This window comes from Triturus cristatus, chromosome 6 (genome assembly GCF_964204655.1).
Source record: "Triturus cristatus chromosome 6, aTriCri1.1, whole genome shotgun sequence".
Classification (NCBI taxonomy): Eukaryota; Metazoa; Chordata; class Amphibia; order Caudata; family Salamandridae; genus Triturus; species Triturus cristatus.
Window position 1 is genome coordinate 197,871,522 of NC_140589.1, and position 20,239 is coordinate 197,891,760.

The 20,239-nt window shown below is 43.8% G+C and overlaps 1 protein-coding gene across 4 annotated transcripts in view; it reads right to left on the reverse strand.

Moving 5' to 3' along the window:
- Positions 1–5,556: 5,556 nt before the first annotated feature.
- The window catches only part of LOC146816633 (cytochrome P450 2K4-like), a 481,215-nt gene continuing 466,532 nt past the window's right edge, over positions 5,557–20,239 (reverse strand). For all 4 annotated transcript variants that reach the window (XM_085610514.1, XM_085610511.1, XM_085610513.1 and 1 more), the window contains one exon: positions 5,557–10,524. In XM_085610514.1, coding sequence (XP_085466640.1) covers positions 10,343–10,524 — 182 coding nt within the window. In that variant the 3' untranslated portion in view covers positions 5,557–10,342. The remainder of the gene's footprint in view (positions 10,525–20,239) is intronic.

Below are 20,239 nucleotides of genomic sequence, written 5' to 3' on the forward strand. Positions count from 1 at the left end.
ATTCACAAAGTGGTACTACTCAGCTATCCAGACCAAGGCTGAATGCAGGCAACCCTCCTCAGTATCTTGTTTCAGTGTGATAAGACTCATCACTGTCTTCTCAATTGTTGCTGTATTTCATGGTAGTCACATTTTATGGACTGGTGAGGGACAAAGAAGGGAGACAAAGTAGACCCACTAGTGGGTATGAAAAGGACACCCTTTTTCTCATGATTTCTAATAGATTGTATCAGTGTTTTGCAACCACAGTCACAAACCATTATTCTGATACTGACTCCCTAATGAGAATTGTATCCCAATCACATATCCCATGTGTATCTGTTAGACCTGACAGCCTTAGTGTGGACTTCTCCCAAACCTTTTGCCTTCTTACATCCTGTAGTCTGGATATTGTTTTTGTTAGCATTAGGGCTCTGTGAACTTTACCACTGCTTGCCAGTGCTAACGTACTTGTGCTCTGTACTTAAAACCCTAGTAAAATTTGCTTACACCCAATTTGCATGTTGAAATTAACTTATAAGTCCCTAGTAAATTGTTACTACATACACCCAGGGACTGTAAATTACATGTTACTTTTGTGCATGCAGCACATATTATGCCACCCACTTAAATAACCCTTTAAAACATGTCACAGGTCTTCCATTGCTGCCTTTGTGTAGTTTTAAAATGCCAATTCAACCTGGCAAAATAAACCTTTTGCAAGGCACAAACCTCCTTTTTAATACATATGTCAACCAGAAGGTAGGCCCTAAACAGCCAATAGGGTAATGGGCATTTTATTTAAAGCACAGTACAAATGGTTTTAAGTTTCACATGTCATGGTAGGGAAAACTCCCAAACTTGTTTTTCACTACTGTCAGGCCTACCTCTTCTATAGGGTAACATTGGGTTGCCTCATTACATTGTATATGTGCTAACATTTGATTGGAAACTTGTAGAACGTCAAGTTTGGATACAACAGGATTGTAATTTAAAATCCACTTTCATGGTAAAGTCGGATCTTAAGTGACAATTCAGAAAATACCACTTTTAGAAAGTTGGCATTTTCTTGTCCTGTATGGTGCCTGCAGCTTCTGTTTTGGGGCACATGACTATGAATAGTTGGCAGTTGACCTTTTTGTTCATTTCTCACATGCAGTGGAACTGAGTGTTGGAAGGATAAGCCATCTTGCCAGGAAGGCTGAGCAAAGCTGTTCCCTGCCTCACGTATATTTCAGAGAGCTAACTCCAGCACGCTCACAAAACATCTTGACATCAGCCTATTCTCACAATGGACCCATTGAATTCTGAGCAGTGTAAGGAAGGAACATTCCAGAACCAGCTGTGGGTGTAGTCTACATGTTTCCCCCATTTCCAAGGCTGACACCGGGTTTACATATTGTACCCTCAGACCAACTCTTCAGTACACTCTTGGATCTTTGTCAAATGTCCAGAAGATCTGCCTTGTACTTTAGAGTACTACCCTGCACTTAAGGCCTGCATTGTAGCTCATTGAACTGCCTGTCTGCTACCAGAACACCGTCCTGCTGCTTGAAGCTTTCCTTGTACCCTCAGATGACTTGCTTGCTGCTTAAGGCCTACCTTACTGCCTAATGCCAAGACGTCCAGAGTAACTCCAAGGGCTAGTTGGCTGGCCTTCTGTGTGAGCTACAGGGACATAACAAGCTCCAGAGGCCTTGCTTATCTCAGTTACAAAAGCTGATGCTCACCCCATCCCCATAACTTATGTACTGTGTGTGCTGTGCTGCGTTGAAAGACAGGTTTGTATATTTGGGCCCCAAAGAGAGCATTGTGCAGTAATTACGCTGCAGAGAAGTACACCAGATACTCCCACCCCTAGTGATAACTACAGATGCAAGAGTATAGGTTAATAAGTTAATGGACTGAGCAGTGAGATTAGTATACCTTTGAGCAATTCCTTTTCCGGGCAAGGACAACATGAGTGCATGCATATTGAGCAACGTATTTTCTAGGCCTGGGCGAAGCACTACGCTACGCTCGCGTAGTTTGCGAAGTTCGCGCTACTTCGCACTACGCGCACTGCACGTAGCACAGTGCGAACACGCGTAGCGTAGTTTTGCGTAGTGCTGCGGTCATCTTTTGCTTGCTCGCGGTCCTCAACGTCAAGTTGGCGACCGCGAGCAAGCAAAATGACATCCCGGCGAGACTTTTTCCTTGTTCGCGATCAGCAACATCAAGTTGGCGATCGCGAGCATGGAAAATAACCCTCCCGGCGAGATTCCCAACGCGAGGTTTCTCATTGAGAGGGGTCGCGTATGCTCGCGACCGCTCGCGATGAGAAACTACCAGTTCGCGTTGAGAAAGCTGCCGCTCGAGTAAAAATCTACTCGAGCAGCAGAAAACTGCAGCTCGCACTGTGCAAGATGCCATTTTCAATGATTGCACAGTGCCGGTTGCTTGTCCGCACTGTGCAATCATTGAAAACAACATCTTGCACAGTGCGAACATGTTACTACGCAGTTCGCGAAGTGCTACGCGTAGCTCGCGTAGTGTGAACTTCACTTTGCGTAGCTGCGCGAAGTGCTACTTCGCGAACTACGCCCACCCTTAGTGTTTTCCTCTTGTCAGAATTTGAGAATTTTGAGGGAAATGTTCCAAATGATTTGTCAGAGGTTTGCCAACCCATCTGTAGATCTTTTTGTAGATCAAACCAATGTCCTTCTTCTGATGTCCTTCCCCAGGTTCAGAGATCCTCTCTCAGCGGGGGTGAATGCATTAACTTGCCAGTATATAAAAAGCCTGCTGTATGTCTTTCATCCAATCCCCCTGATTCCACCACTTCCGTTGAGAATTCAGAGGGAGGGAGCAGAAGTGATTCTAGTTGTCTATTCTGACTTTGGAGACATAGGTTTCCAATTTTCTTACTATTTCTCAAATCCATTTATTGCTCCTCCTCTGCTACCTCTGTATGTCTCCTGAGGCAGAATGTAGTGGTTTGCAATTTGAGAAGGAAGTGCTTCAGAAGTCAGGTATGTCCTGTTTCATATTCCATTCGGGCTTCCAGGAGATTATCTACTTGAACGTCTTAAGTTTATCATTGAGCTTCCTCTCAAAGTGGTGTCTTATTAATGACTTCTCTCCTATGCCTTGCACTCCTCACCAAACTTTTGCAGTTCATACAGGATGTGTTTGACAGGCGGTGGTCATCGTCTACTCCGATGGTACAGTGGAGAACAAATTGAAACATTCGCTCCTCCTGCGGTGCTCTTTCTGAGGTTAAAAGGTGGGTTTCTAAACTATTTAAGGCTTTTGTCTTCTTGAGACCCTGAGGAAGAAAGTACATTCCTAATCTGGACCTTCTTCTGGTTTTAAGATTGTCACATGATCCTCTCTTTGAGGCTTTTTCTGAGGTCTCCCTGAGGTTTCTATCTTTGAAGATGCTTTTTTCACGGCCATTGTTTCTGCCAGTAGATTAGGGAAATCTAAGCTTTGAATTGTAATCCTCCTTACATCCTTTTGCTTGAAGATCGGATAGTGATAAGACTTGGTCCCTAAAATTAATTTGTTGTTTCATGGGTTTCTGGAGATTATTCCTCCCATTCTTCCTTCTCCCTCTGATTCTAAATCTCTTTTAGGTGTGGTCAGAGTTGTTATGATTTATTTGGCTAGATTCTGCTGATTTCAGTAAGAGTAATGCACTTTTTAATAACTTTGGTCAAGATTAGAAAGGGAACAAACCTTTTCCTACTTTGTCCTGTTGGATAAAAGAGGTATTTTTCATCCCTTATTCCAGAGCTGACCTGGTGACTCCATGTTTTGCTCAGGTTTGTTCAATGTAAGGCTTTTGTTGCAGCAATCTGGACTCCCCAATTTACCTTTACCATAGGTAAGGCTAGGCACACACACCTGCTCAATGCCAGGATACCCTTGTGGCTGATAGTGCACTTCACTAATACACACAATATAAGCTTTATTGATGACTGTAGGTTGAATTTAGTGCAGGGCCCTGTATTAGATTTTGGCGCAGCAGCTCTTAGTGTTAAAACATGTATAAAGTTGTGGTTGTTTTGGCAGAGTCATGCTTGTGTTTTTGTTTATTGTACATTACAATGATATATGTGGTATGATTTCTATGAAAGGTAATTTATGCATGCTTTGGTATTCCTGTAGAGAGTAAGTAATGGGGTGAGAAATGGATGAGGAGGTAATGTCTGGATTACTTACCGGTAATCTTCATCACCCAGATCTCTTATTCCTCATTCCCTCCCTTGCCCCTTACTATTTGGGAGTTTGTGGGGGCTTTGTATGATCAGGAGGACTAGAAGTCGTGTTCCCCTTTAGTAGTTAAAGAGGGCAGGGAATTTTTTTCAAGTTTATTTTTTCAGAGATGTTTGTTAGGGGTGACTGAAGTGAGGAGTCTTCTCACAAATGCAAGTAAATAGGGGGATGAGCAATAAGGAATCTGAGTAATGAAGAATGCTGGTAAATGATCCGGACATAAGTACCCGTAAAGTATGAGGAGTTTGACATAGGGCAGTGCAAAAAGTCACCTTGCTGCGCTGCCCTACACCAAAGTGAAAGGGCAGGAATGCACCGTATTTATACAATACGGTGCATTCCTGTCCTTTCTACTTGTGCTGTTGCCATTTTGGCAGCCTAGCGCCAACGTAGGCACCCTTGCACTATGGTGCCCTGATGCCTCCGTTTCATGCAGGTTTTTTTTTTTGCGGAGGAACGGGCACCTTCCTGCATAGAAGCAATCCTAAGAGACGTTTTTCTTGTTCTATGTGTGCTGCAGAATAAAGCACACTTAGAAAGAGGAAATACTGAGGAGAAATAACGATATTTCTCCTCGTTATGCCTCATCTCGGGAGATTTAAGTATCTGGTGATTCCCCTGGTTTACATGATTTTGTAAATCTGGGACAGCATCAAAATCTATGGGTGTTGAGTGGAAATACCCAACGCAACATCAATGGAACGAGTCCTGAGTGGAGACTAAGGAGATGCAGCGATTTGCGCTGCATCATCTTACTGAAGATTTATGAGGCCACTCAAAAACATGCAGTGTGGCTTTGTGTGGCTTCAGAAATCTGATTTAGAGCCCTGTGTCATGCATGTACCACTTTATATGGTGCAAATGTGATGCAAGGTCGCATAAATAACTCCCTAAGAATGCAGTCACTAGCTACTGTTGTTTACCTGTGTTCTGTTCTCAGTTGGTGGACCAATCAGGTGCATGGGGCAGACATGGACAGTTGTCCTCTGTATGCCTCTTCTGGGTGGGATTAGGGGGACAGATCTAATACCTTAATTGCCAGCTCTTCGTTTTCCTTTCCCCCAACATCCACCCTCAAACCATAAATGCTGAGCGTACAAATAGCACAAGTTACAGCAGAGGTCCTTAAGTGCTGTTGGCATCTGAGTAGATAGCAATATTCCCTAACTACCTGATAAAAAATATGACAGCCATATGAACACCAATTTGCAGATGTTCTATCTTAAGAACTATCCCTCTCTTCTCTACTTCTTTCCACCTTCCATGATAAGGCACTCTTTACAATAGGCACATTTATTTAGAAAACTGAACAGGTCATAAGATGATTGTAACATTTTTTTGGATAGTCTTTAAAGTGAAAACTCAAGCGATTCTTCTTAAAGCAGCAGTAAATAACATGATATCTGAAGAGAAGTAAACCTCATAGGAGCAATCACAAGTAACTTACATTTTTTAAGTAAAAGTACATATAAAAAAGCAACAATTCACCAGCTGCAAATCTGCACGCGCCATCAAAAGGAGTTTAACTCTCACTCGCAGTCCAACTTCCAGTTCGGAATCTCACTTACATAACGCTGCAGAATTAAAAAAATATCTTTTCTTTTCTCCCCTTCTCTTTCCTTTTTTAAAGGTCTCTCCTTTTATGTGTATTTCTTTTTTTTACTCTCTCTCTGATATTTTGCTGACTCCTGTTCTCCCAGCATTGTGTCTGTGTGGGTGCAATTTCATGGCATCTCTAGCTATTGGGTGGATCTTCTACTTCCCTGGGGTGGGGACAGGCACCACTTTGGGGGGAAGAGTTAGGGAAAAAGCTGGAGGGATGAGGGTGTGGGCATGGTCAAAGGTTTTCACTGCCTAATTGGTTATCTTAGGCTCAGTATGAATCTGCAAATGTTGCTTGTTGAGGGCTGGCTATTTTCTTTAGGCATTCATTTAATGTGGGATTTATGAACTTGTTAACGATCCTTATAGGAGATGGATTTGGATAAGTGCCCTGGTAGAGACTGGTGTTTGCAATTTTCTGAATTATGATGACCCCATTCCAGACCAGGTCGAGGTCAGGCTACCTCTTTATTCTAGCACCGTACAATTTAAAGGTCCTATTATTGCGGGTAGGGATTTTAACCCCCTTGAAGACTGAAAATTGGATGCCTTAAGGAAGAATATAAGATAGCCTGAGCCTAAAACAGCAGGTCTTATTGCCACCTTTAAGACTGAGATTGTCCTTATAGATCTGAGGCAATTATGATTTCTGCTACTCAGGGCCGGACTGGCTACCGGGCCTTTCTATGTTAAGAATGGAAAACCAAATGGTTTTAAAGTATTCTTTAAAGCCAATTGTTTTGCTTTCTTAACTTTGAAGTAAATGCAGGTCCCCATCAATATAAATCAGCCCCCATGGCAGTAAAATAGGGCCTCAGCTTGGCAGCCGACCAAAACGCCCAGTAGCCAGTCCGGCCCTGCTGCTACTTAGACACAATAGTTGTTACACAGTTAGTCTTAGTGTGGCATCTAGAGTAGATTTTTTTCAATCTTCAAGTTCCAAGGAGGGCTGGATTCTCGAATTATTTTGAATAGAGTTTCTGATCAAAAATAAAATATAATTTGTTCATTTGGTTAAGAGCACCTATATTGTTATTTCTCCTTGGCATTTTGTAGCCCTGACGAAGTCGATATGCTCAACAAAACACGTGCTGGCTCCTGGGAAAAATCAGCTTTGAGAAGAAGCAAAATACATGACTTTGGGAGTACAAGAATTGAAATAATAACTGACGTGTGGAGTTCAAAATCTAAATGAGTACATCAAACTGAAGAGTTTATTGTGATTACAAACTGAATATTTATACTATCAGTGTGTGCCAATTGGGTTTATCTGAATATGTACAGGATCCTGTTTAGGCTTCCTAGTTGTGAATGAAGGGTGAACATTCCTCCCTTGTGTGCACCACTTCTACTTTTTCGAACTTCAATATACTGTATTAATTATCAGGTGAGTGCTGAAGGGACACCCATCTTTCGCCCTTCTTTTAGTATGCAGTAGTTTCCTTTAAATTGAGTGGGCATGGGGTTACTCCTAGTGTAAAAATCTAAGTTTTGTTAAAATGTTGTTATCAGAGCTTGATTGGGTGGGATCAACAAAGCTGTTTTGACGGACGTTTTTCAAATTAATTTGGATTCTGTCCCTCTCCCTATTGTTTGGACACCTTTAACACAACATTAGCACATTTGGCTATGATGGTTAAAACAGAAAGAGTTTGCTTTCACTACTTCAGGAGAATGTCGAACTTGCAACCACTACACTAAGCTCTCTTAGCTCAGCCAGAAAGGAGCTGGACTTGGCAAAGAAAAACTTAAAGACTGCTTGCTACACAGGTGAAAAATTGCTGAGGCATTATAATTTAAACCAGGCCTGTTATGGGGAGAGGGAGAATGCTGTCAGACTGTTAGCATGGTGCATCAAAGCAAAGGCTAATGCTAACTTTGTAAAGCAATTGAGGACGCAGTAATTAAACAGCTAATGTCTAATGTCTAACCCCTGTCTAATGCAGAGATCATGTGTGTATCATTACATGGCACTCTAAAACTCAGATGACACCATCAATCCTAATCAGATTCCTGATTTTTTTTAAAAGATCACAATCCCTAGGATATCTTCAATTCAAAGTTTAGCTCTTCAGACCCCAATCCGGAAGAAATTAAGCTATGCTTAGGGTGTTGCAAGAATAGGAAAGCCGTAGGTAGTAATTAACTCACTATAAAGGTTTATAAGATCCTCTTCCCTGAGCTACAGGGTATACTTGTAAAACTCCTTAACTCAAAATTAGACGGGGAGCCCTGTGCTTTCTTCTTTTTCAGAAGTGATTGTCATTAGTATCTTGAAAAAAGATAGGTCAGCATCTCATCTAGTATCATACTGTCAAATTAGTCTTTTACATTCTGACTACAGTCTTTCATGAAAATGATAGCAGTTAGGGTTATGTCTATTGCTGTGTCTTTGATCCACCCAGATTAAAACAGGTTTCTGGTGAGGTAAGTCAATCTCAGCTAATACTCAATATTTGATACAGGCAGTGGACCATTTTTCTCAGAATAAACTGCAATCAGCTTTTTTGATGTTCGATGCAGAAAAAGCTTTTGATTTGGTGAGCTGGGAGGTCCTTTTTTGCACCAAGAGAACTTTGTTATTCCCTTTTCAGTTTTAATCAATGCTAAACCTCTATGCGAATGCTTCAGCAATAATAATGATTAACTCTGTAGTTGAAGGCAAAATTAGGATTACCTGGGGAACTAGACAGGGATGTCAGTTATCCCCAATTGTGATTGCTCTCTTCATTGAACCTTTTGCTATACCTATTCGTAGGGATGAAAGTATCTCTCCCTGTCTCCATGGTATTGTTTAATTGAAGCTATATGCAGATGATTTGGTAGTCGGCTTAATTGGGGGCATATACCTGTGGAAAACAGATTTTTTTTTTTTTAATGCCTCAACTTTAGATCTAACTTACGAGTATAACCGCTTGCATCCAATCAGATATTTGGACATCTATCTTACATCTATTTATGAGGATTTGTATAAGCATAATATATTTAACAGAAGTCTAAATGAACTTGTAGCCAACACGTGTTTCATCTCAAGGTAAATCTACCATTGACTTCATCAGGGTCACAGAGAATTCCAAGTATATTGTCAAGTATATATTGTTCTCGTCTTAAATATCGGAGTGACTTCATGTGGCCACCAACCAATATATCTGACCAGTTTTTAACTCCAAGTTTTCTAAAATTATCTTTGTCTAATCGTGGTAGAAATGGAGAGTACTCCAAAATTTACAATCTTGGTGTGATATTTAAGATGTTGGACTTCTGTTTGATATATGCAAAGACCAAAAATAAAGTGGAAACATCAAGTACAACGTCTGCTGTACATTTGAATTTTGGACACTGATTTGGTGCTCATGGTATTATTGATTGTTATTTGGAGGCAATGTTGGCTTCGCTATTTCAAGGGTTTAGTGGCCGCTTCCAGTCCTTGGAGCACCAATTAGGAATAAATAATCTGGGACATTGAAATACACCATTGCACACAGATTTCACCCTGCCACTTTCTGTTTATGTACCCTTTACTATCTTGTTTAGGATTATCAATAGTGATAGTCCAAGGCTTGATTCTGGGCTGTGATATTTTTCGCTATCTGAGCGTAGGTTTATATTCATTGCAATGTCTGTAGCTTGTTCTGTGATCCAACAACGGTGGAATGAAACAGTCACCACTCCTGGTTCATTGGCAAAAGAAAAAGAACAGCGGTAAGACTTTTGAACATGTGTATGCAAAAAAATTAACTGAGCGAAGAAGTAATGGCATTTTCTAGATTCAGTATAAGCATGTTCTCAGTAAGTGTTTAGCTTGGCATGTACTTTGTTTTAAATTTATAAATGTACTACATCTGCCATATTTGTATCAACCTTTTTAACTCTGTTTTAATGATGTGCTGCTATAATGTCTTAATGTATTCTCAATGTATGATGCCATTGTACCTATATTTGTATTTATAGTTATTTATATTTCCATGCCCTCTTTTTTCAATACTACCAATAAAAAAAAATACAAAAAAAAAAGTTTATTGCACTCAACTTTAACACGTGAAGTATATATCTATTATAGCTGTTTGGGTTTTTACCTAACTTTGTGCAATTTTTTTAATGAACTGGCCTAATATATGTAACTTATGATTGCATGTTAAAGACGCCAAAATCGATTACATAATCCTAGTCACGGTGTCATTATAACAATACAAACTTTATAAAAAGGTCACTCTAACGATAAAGCTTTGTATTGCTATTTATCTGCAATGTGTTAAGAAATGTTACAACATTTCTAATGGTAAGCAAATTGTAAACAAAAGCGGATTTGTGTAACATATACAAACTGACATGTTTCATATTAGTATTCAATTAAAAGAGATTGTTTTTCAAACCTAAACACACAAATGAGCATACATTAGTTGAAATAGTGCTCTTGCAAACCAATCACGTAATAGCCTACAAACTAATATCCAGAACAATAATTTGACATTGCTTCTCTCTGCTCATAGGTGGGTGATGCTCATGAGCGTGCCACAGCGCAGATCTTGTGAGGCATCGGTATTAGGGTGAAGCCTTCTGCAGGAGTAAGATCCACATCTGTTACACCAGGAGGAAGGCGGAAGGTGAACTTCTGCAGCAGGCTCGTGAAGAAGATGAAGAGCTCCATCCTAGCAAGAGTCTCACCGGCACAGATCCGCCGACCTGGAACAAGCACATTAATAACATGTTTCAGGAATGGTAAAACCAGAAATGTAGCTACAGCAACAAACTAGATCTTTGGGTATTGCATTGTTGTCTTGCAGCAGGAGTCATGAACAGTAAGGACTCTCAATGTTAACTGAGACAATTTCTGGATGATCCTTCAGGCTCCATGCTGGTGATGCACTGTTTCACATTCATTCATTTTTCTTATAGTATCCAACACTTTCCTGAATAAAAAAGGAATACAATGGGCATATTGACTCTTCAAAGGAACTTTGCTTTCCTTGATATCACTTTCAGACATGATAGACAGACTCTGATCTGGTCGGTTGGCCTCAGCATTCTCTTAAACAGGTGGGAGATTAAAGAGGAGGTGCAAAGAAGGTTGTTTCTGTATTACACATATCTCAAGAAAATGTGATCCCGTCTTCGTAGCATATGCTAAACCTCCTACAGGGTTTGAAAAAAGCACAGGGCTTTTTTATCTAATCCTCTGCCTTGTTTTTACATCCAGTAGTAGAAACATTAAATTTCCTGCAGAAGAACTTTAGCTGTGATACTTTGTAGCTTTCCAGTTTCTCTTCTTCCCATTCAAATTCAGTATTCACAGAGACTATGGATGCTGCTTTCTCCACCATGGTTAAGTTTGGCAGTACTCAAAAATAGACAGTCCCAAAAAGAAATCTACCAACAAGTATTGGTTGCGTTAAGGTCTGCACTCACTAAGTAGTGTTCACCAATTACTGTACACAAAGTCACAAAGGCAAGTCCAGAATCCTCACCGCTGACCAACAATGTTAGAATCCGGTTTCTCTGGTTGGCACAGGTAGGTACTTGTGACAAGCAGGGAACCTTTCCTCTAGTCAGGGAAAGGGGGTACACTCCTAAAATAACCCCTGCTCACCCTCTAGGTAGCTTGGCGCGAGCAGACAAGGCTTATCTCAGAGCGTTATAGGTTAAGCATTTGTGAACTCATACAGTAACCAAGTGACAACACTATAAATGGACACCACACAGGTTTCATATTAAAAATAAGGATTCTTTATATAGAGTTACCACAAGACCATTAAACGACAAAAATACACAAGACTGTTACTTTAGATGGTAGAAGGTTGCTTAGTTCTCTTAAGTTCTTAGATGCGACACTTTAAGTCAATGTACCTTTTAGATGCGACACGCAGGGCAACAAAAGTGTTGCAACGATGTTGGTGCGATTAAGTTTTTGGTGCAAAGAAATAAAGACGTGCGATCTTTCAGATGCGTTACGCTTCTCCGATGTTGCGAGAAGACTCGACTCGATGCGTCAGCTGCAGCGGCGTCACCCTTTACGCGATGCGACGACAGCGGCTTTGGCAGCGGCACTCTTCTCCGACATTTGCGAGACGCTTCTGCTCGATGCGATGCTGCAGCGGCGACACCCCTTTACACGATGCGATGACAGCAGCTCCGACGGCGACACGCTTCTCCGTGGATGCAAGGCGCTTTTCTTGATGCGGTGCAATGCGACAACTACGATGGCTGCGATGGCGACACGCTTCTTCCTCGATGCGAGACTCTTCTCTTGATGCGGTGCGATGCGTCAGCTACGATGGCTGCGATGGCGACACGCTTCTTCGGCGTTGCAAGACACTTCCTGGATGATGCGAGACGCTTCCGCTCGATGCGATGCTGCAGCGGCGACACACTTTGTGAGATGCGACGACAATAGCTCCGACGGCGGCACGCTTCTCCTTCTTGAGTCGCGCTTCCAGCTCCTTGCGACACGCAATTCCTCAGAAGGCCCAACAACAGCAGCAGGCACTTCCAAAGAACTCTGGGGAGCTGGGGGGTGAAGTCTGTTGTTCCTGGGACTTCAGCAGGAGGCAAGCTCTATTCCAAGCCCTTGGAGAGCTTTTTAAGCACAAGTTGAAATAAAGTATTTTGTAGTCTTTCTCCTCTCCTTCAGCAGCAAGGCAACCACTGCAGGCCAATCCCCTGGTCAGGGACAGTACTCCTCCTTACAGCTTTCCCAGTTCCTTCTCCTCAGGCAGAGGTTCTTCTTGTCAAGCAGGATCGAATTTCTTGGGAGCAGGGTCCCAATACCTATACCCCTAATTCCTTTGGTCCTCTGGGGTAGAGGGGCCTTTGCCCAGTCCAAACCAGTTCCTGAGCACTTTGTTGACATGACTCTGACTTTCCATTCAGAGTGCAGGGCAGAGACATCAGCCGCTCCACAGGAGGTGGAGCCAGCATTGTGGTGGCAGAGCACAGTCCTATTCAGAGTCCAGGTGTACTCCTCCCACCCATCTGGATGTCAATCTCTCTATTCACCACAAGGCTACCTAGCCCTGCCCCTCTGGGTTTCCCCAGCCCTGTCACTCACACAAACCAGACAGGCAGATACACATCATAGCAGAGGCGGGCTGAAATGGTTAGGCAAGCAAATACCAACTTTCTAAAAGTGGTATTTGCAAACACAGAATATTAAAATAAACTTTACTAAAAGATGTATTTTATTATTCTGAGTTCAGGCATACTAAACTCGAATTCCTACCATGTTCCCTGGGTCTGTTAGGATCATAGAATGTAACAATTCTAACAGCCCATTCTGGCCTATGGGGAACAGGTAGCCTTACAATAGTGAAAAACGAAAATGGCTGTAATTCACTATTAGGACATGCCACACACATCAGGGCTTGTCCAACCTTATGATTACAATGCACCCTGCCCTTGGGCCTACCATAGGGGTGACTAATATGAAGTTAAGGGAAGGTTTAGGGACTGGCAAGTGGGTGCACTTGCCCAGTCAGCATGACAGTACCAGACTGCATGCAGGTTCTGCAATGACAGACCTTAGGTACATTTTACCAGTCCGCTTCTGTGGGTGGCACAACCAGTGCTGCAAGCCCACCAGCAGCATTTTTATTTACAAGCCCTGGGAACTCCTGGTGCACTTTACTGGGGTCTGACAGTAAACCAAATAAGCCAATCATGGAATCCAACCGACATATACATTTTAAATAGGGAGCACTTGCACAGTGGCACTGGTTGGCAGTGGCACAGTGTTCTGAGCAGCTAACACCAGCAAAACACATGAGGCACAGAAACAAAAAGTGGAAGGGAGACTCACGCCAAGGTGCCAGGTCTAACACTCACCCACCAGAGTTGCCCCTTGGTGAGATGCTTCATCATAGTGTTTCTTCCGTTCCACTGCGGAACAGGGCTTGGTGCTACCTGCAAAATTCACTGGAGCACTGAATGGTGGTAGAATAGTAGTTGGCAGTGATGTCTCCTCCATGGGGGCGTGGGGGTGTCACCCTAGTGCTTTTTCTCAGTGGAGAAGGCAGAAACATAAACTACCATTTTATGTTTCTGCTTCTCGCACTGCGAGAAAGCAGAAGTGCCTGGAGTGCCTAATTGTGGGCGGGCGGGTGGGCGGTCCTGCTCGAGGGCCGGGGGGAGTAGCTTTGCCCAGTGTTGTGGGTACTGACTGTTTGGTTGGCCCCAGAGCCGACCAACCCAGTCATGCGCACTCTCCCCTTTTCTCTATGTAGGCTGCTGCATGCAGCCTACATAGAGAAAATGGCCCGGCTGGGGCGCTCTCCACTGCGCCTCACCAATCACAACACTACCATTGCAGTGTTGTGATTGGCTTAGGGTAGAGGAGGGAGGCTGCCTGCTGGCTGCATTCTGTAGGAGCACGCGGGTCCCGATGCCGGCTGCACCATTACACTGGCCAGGTGGCCAGGAGTGGAGCGGAGGCGACGCAGTAAGTAACTTTTTTTTAAATTCCCCACACGCGCCTCCCCCACTCCTCCAGCGAGCATGCCAGCTGCAGCTGATAAACAGATGATAAAAGCACTGTACAACGAATATGATTCCATGGCTTGTATTTTACTTAAACACCTGGCTTGGGTTTTCTTCTTCCAAAAGAAAAGGCTTGCAGTAATCTTATAGCAGGGTTTTTTGCTGAATGTGCTTTTTACCCAAGCCTTTCCTACAATGATGCTTATAGGGTTAGAGTGAGGTTAAAGGCAGCCAGACTACATTAACTGGACGCCTGCCAGAGACAGAGGGAAAGATGAGGTCTGGGCCACAAGACCTAATTTCTCCAGCCTCGAGCCAGTAAACACAAGGCGCAACGCAAGTAGTGTTTTGGTCCAATGTAACCTCTCTAAGCGACTACCGTCACCAGCCTGTGTACTGGAAGTCTACACCCACACTCAGATATACAACACACACTGTTACTGTGCCCCACTAAATGCACAAATAAACGCAAATCACTCGCCAGGAAGTAAGGGAGCAGTCTTAGATGTTCTCCTTTTGGATGCTGAATTTCCCAAGGGGCTTTTTGCCGCTGAAACTTGTAAAAACAACGAATAAATGAAAAAGTATGTTTTCAAGGAGGTCTACTAACTCTAAGGCTAGCTAACAATAGAACATGGTGGTAAATTGCTAGGTTAACATGGCACACAGAGGCACAGCATAGCTTGCAAGATGTCAAAGTTAATGCAGCTTTTTGCCGCTCTCTAATACCCCAGTCAGCAGTGCCAATCTGCAGTAAAACACAGTTATTATACCATGACATTATTTCACCTTTATAAACATATGGTAAAGCCTGCTTTGTGGCTGGGAGCAGATCGGCTTCCCATAATTACAATGTGAACCACGGCACCACCGGCTCTGCAGATAGTGGATCAGTGATTAAAACTGAAATCACCGGGTAAATAGTTCGCTGACACAGCGTAAGTAACAACAATAATCAAAGCCTCAACTCTCCGGTTTGGGATGAAGTGGCGATAGTGCAGTGATTCAAGTAGGGACAGCGACTCAAGTGCTACTACTTGGGCGCAGGAGACGGCAGACACATTTCTCAGGCAGATACTCAGCGCGTGCTATTGACTGGCCTCGAGTAAATCTTTAACCCGACATCTTGTCGCGAGCATAACTGCGCTGCGCATCTCATTAGTGGCGGGCACCGGAATGTCGAACCTGACCACCGCGCCCTGCAGGTACATATTTCGACAAGCGGCTCTCTCGCTTGCCACTTCAAACAAAAGCGAATAAACGTTTCAGGCCAAACATGCTGTGCACCTGGACAGGTTCCAGTCTAGGCAAAGCAACGTAACGTTACACATCCAGTAATAAACCGCGACACCAATGCACAAAGACAGAGAAACTGACAAAGACGTACACACAAAAACAGACGCAAATACATAGAGATGAACACGTAATTGAAAAACAATGCACAGACACACATGCAGCAAACCAGGCAGATGAGCCAGTGACAGAAACACATGCAAACACACAGAAAGGCAAACATACAGAGAGAACTGAGTGATAAAGAGACATGCATGCGCACAATTATATACACAGAGACACATCCACATGTTTAACACAGTGACAAGCACAGACCTCCATAAATGTCACCTTCTTGGTGAATGCCTCTACCCTATTTATATTTCCAAGATTTGTGTAACAGTAACAGCAGTGAGGCATTTAAGTGCTTGGAGAGTAAATAGCTTCACCCTAATTTCAATATCGCTAGAAAATAAAAAAAATTGTACCCAAACTAAATTGCAGTATTTGATTATTAAGCCTGAGCTGGGTGAAGGTACAAGAGCAAAGCTGTGTGAAGTGAGGGGAGGTGCAGTGACGGATCTATGTTTATTAGGCCCAGCACTAATTGCTTTATTAACCTTCCTGCTTCCTCAAATTTGCTTGTTCACTCTTTTTTAAAACTTTTCTTGAGGGGAAAACCCCCCGAAACCTCCCATAGGTTGTTCGGGCTCGCTTGCTACGCTCGCCCTCCGCAGTGCAGTACGACAATAATGTTACACCTCACCACTTTCAAATGTCACCAGCCACCACTGGTAGTTGGACAGGGTTTTCTAAATGAAATTAAAAATACCTGCCTGGTAGGAGAGCTATGCTTTATTCCGTCCTCCTGATGGTATGGTTAAAGAAAGGCGAAGAAAAGTAGAAAGTGTGGGTTTAATGACCCTTCTTTCTACATGTGTACATGTTTCAAGCCACTCTTCCCAGTGGCTATCTTCAGGACCAAGGAACTCACTGCCTGATTCCACTTCTGAACTAATAGTATAATTATCGCAAAGTGTCTTCCCACACTCTGCAAGCTCAAAAATATACTTTTTACTTACTTGGTGTTATTCTCTGTCATAACAGCAATATATAAGGAGAGAGGTAGCCTGCCATGGTGTATGGCAGATACTACGGTAACAGATTGCTTCATATCAATAAGATAGGTTAAGCGTGCTGTGAATAATAGCTTTAAAAACACCTCAATGTGAGTAAAAGCTCATGTAGGCTAAAAGGGATACTAAATGAAGTGCCTAAGTGGGCACATCTATTTGGTATAGTGATCACCCCTGTGATTGAACACACAATTACAAACTACCTACTTCACAATACAGCAAACATATTTGAAAGATACTACAGAAATATAGAAAGCAAATGTTTTGCTCCATAGGTCCTCCGGTGGCAAGGTGACCCTGTAGTCACACTCTGTGTGTATATAAATAAGGGCAGTCAATATGAGCATGTGAGGAAAGCGTCCTACAATGTGGTCACGAGTTGGCTATGCAACAGGATTGCCACTGGATTCAAGCAAGCCTGGCTGAAGACGGCTGAAATGCCAGAAACCGGTCCTAGGAAGCTTGTTTCCCGTCCAGGGAAGACATGGCTTGGCAGTTCGGGCTGGACTGTTCCCATGAGGCACAGGGTCAGACTGATTTGCATATGGCCATGTCTGAACTGGCCATGTCTGAACTCTCTACCACATATTGTGGTACAATATGTGGTAGAGAGTAATGTGACAATAGGGACATGAGGATTTAGGGAGTGTGAGATAATGCACGAGGATAGATAAGGTAGATGGTAAGAACATGGCAAATGGTATATAACTACTGTTACTACTTGATGACTTGACTAATTGGTGATGTGATTTCTTGCTACAACGAAGGTTGCCAATTATGTAGAGAGAAGAAGAAGAGGGCTGTTTACACCGACCTCGCTAGTGCTAGCTGCGCTTTTCGCTTGCTCAATAACTTTTAAATAACCCGTTTTTGTATTTACTTTTATTTCTGTTAATTTACCTTGTTTTTATCTGCAGCGACCCCCCTGGCCTCATTCTGCACTTTAAAACCCCCCTTGGGGACCACTACCACCGCCTTCGGCGGGTTCGGGATCACGGGGTACCGGGGACGTATTTTAGCGCCATCTTGGATCGGGCTCGGGTACTCTCGCGCATTCTCGCGAGATTTCGACCTGCTGAGCCTACTTGAGGCAGCGAGAGACGGTAGGTCAGCCTGGAGAAGGTGACCACTTTACACCGACCTCGCTAGCGCTAGCTGCGCTTTTCGCTTGCTCAATAACTTTTAAATAACCCGTTTTTGTATTTACTTTTATTTCTGTTAATTTACCTTGTTTTTATCTGCAGCGACCCCCCTGGCCTCATTCCGCACTTTAAAACCCCCCTTGGGGACCACTACCACCGCCTTCGGCGGGTTCGGGATCACGGGGTACCGGGGACGTATTTTAGCGCCATCTTAGATCGGGCTCGGGTACTCTCGCGCATTCTCGCGAGATTTCGGCCTGGCGAGCCTACTTGAGGCAGCGAGACGGTAGGTCAGCCTGGAGAAGGTGACCACTTTACACCGACCTCGCTAGCGCTAGCTGCGCTTTTCGCTTGCTCAATAACTTTTAAATAACCCGTTTTTGTATTTACTTTTATTTCTGTTAATTTAACTTGTTTTTATCTGCAGCGACCCCCCTGGCCTCATTCTGCACTTTAAAACCCCCCTTGGGGACCACTACCACCGCCTTCGGCGGGTTCGGGATCACGGGGTACCGGGGACGTATTTTAGCGCCATCTTGGATCGGGCTCGGGTACTCTCGAGCATTCTCGCGAGATTTCGGCCTGGCGAGCCTACTTGAGGCAGCGAGACGGTAGGTCAGCCTGGAGAAGGTGACCACTTTACACCGACCTCGCTAGCGCTAGCTGCGCTTTTCGCTTGCTCAATAACTTTTAAATAACCCGTTTTTGTATTTACTTTTATTTCTGTTAATTTAACTTGTTTTTATCTGCAGCGACCCCCCTGGCCTCATTCTGCACTTTAAAACCCCCCTTGGGGACCACTACCACCGCCTTCGGCGGGTTCGGGATCACGGGGTACCAGGGACGTATTTTAGCGCCATCTTGGATCGGGCTCGGGTACTCTCGCGCATTCTCGCGAGATTTCGGCCTGCTGAGCCCACTTGAGCCTTCTATCGGCCGCGCAGCGGTGACGCGCAGCGGAGCGCCTTCATCGCGCCTGAGTCCAGCCAGAGTCCTGCCCGTCTGCGCTCGTCCGCGCTAGGCAGGGCCTGGCAGGGCTCTTTGCCATTTCAGGATGTTATCTTCTGAAGATCTACGCGCGTTGCGCCGTGGGGTAAGTGGCTGCCGCCATGGTACCTTGGATCCTCTTTGTGGTCCTTATCAGTGCCCTATTTGTTCCTTCACTCTTCCGGCACCACAACCCATCCTGTTCTTTCAACCTAAATCCCCTAGAGCTCGCATTACTGGTCCCGTACGGGCCTCTGATATCTGTTCGCCTCTTAAAATATTTCTTTTGAATGTAAGGTCATTGGCCTGCCACTCACAAGAAATCTTTTCACTGATTATTGATGAAAATCCAGATATTTTCTTTTTCACCGAAACTTGGCTTCACGATAATTCTATGGCTGTGATTAACTTAGCCCTCCCATTAGGCTATACCATGCACTCATCCCATCGTAATGGCAGAGGTGGCGGCATCGCAGTCGCGGTAAAAACTTGCTATTTGTGTGCCTGGTCTCCCACCACTATAGCTGGATGTGAGAGCGCGCACTTCAACATCACTGTAAGTCCCCACTTCACCTTCGCGGGACTTTTAATCTATAGGCCTCCCGGTCCTGATGGAGCTTTTCGTGTCAGCCTTCCGGATGTGGTCTCTTCTTTAGCTCTGAAAACCAATAATTTTACGGTCATTGGTGATCTGAACCTCCACATGGCAGCACCACTTTCTAACCCAGTCCAAAGCTTGCTTTCTGATCTTGAGGCATTTCAATTAGTCCAACTGGTTAAATTCCCGACTCACATCGGTGGACACCTGCTGGATCCTTTTCTGACAAACATCTCCTCTAATATTGAAGTGCTCCAGCCCAAGCCTATGGCCTGGACTGATCACTATCTGATCGAAACGCATATTGCTATTAACATCCCCCTAGCCAATAACAACTTGCCTAAGACTCTCAAGCGTCCTTGGAGAAATTTAAATCTAGAGCATTTTCACCGTCTGTTGCTGCAGCACCAACCTCAACCTCCTCAGGAAGTTTCCCGTGGCTATGACGATTTCTGTAAGTGGCTTGACCAGTCTCTGGATACCCTTATATCAGCTAGGTGGACCAAGGCTAAATCCGGCTCCCCCAGTCCCTGGTATGACAAATCTCTTAGGGTACTGAAAGCATCTTGTAAAAAAGCAGAACGCGCTTGGCGCAAAAACTATGATACTGATCTTAAAGCAGCCTATAGATCTTGCATCAGGATGTATCATAGGGCTATATGTTCAGCCAGGGCTGCTTTTTACTCACAAGAAATAAAAAACAGTACTAACCCTACCAAGACCATTTTTAGGGTGTGCAAGGACCTCACCAACAAAAGAACCGCCTCCACGTTCATTGCCTCTATGACACACTG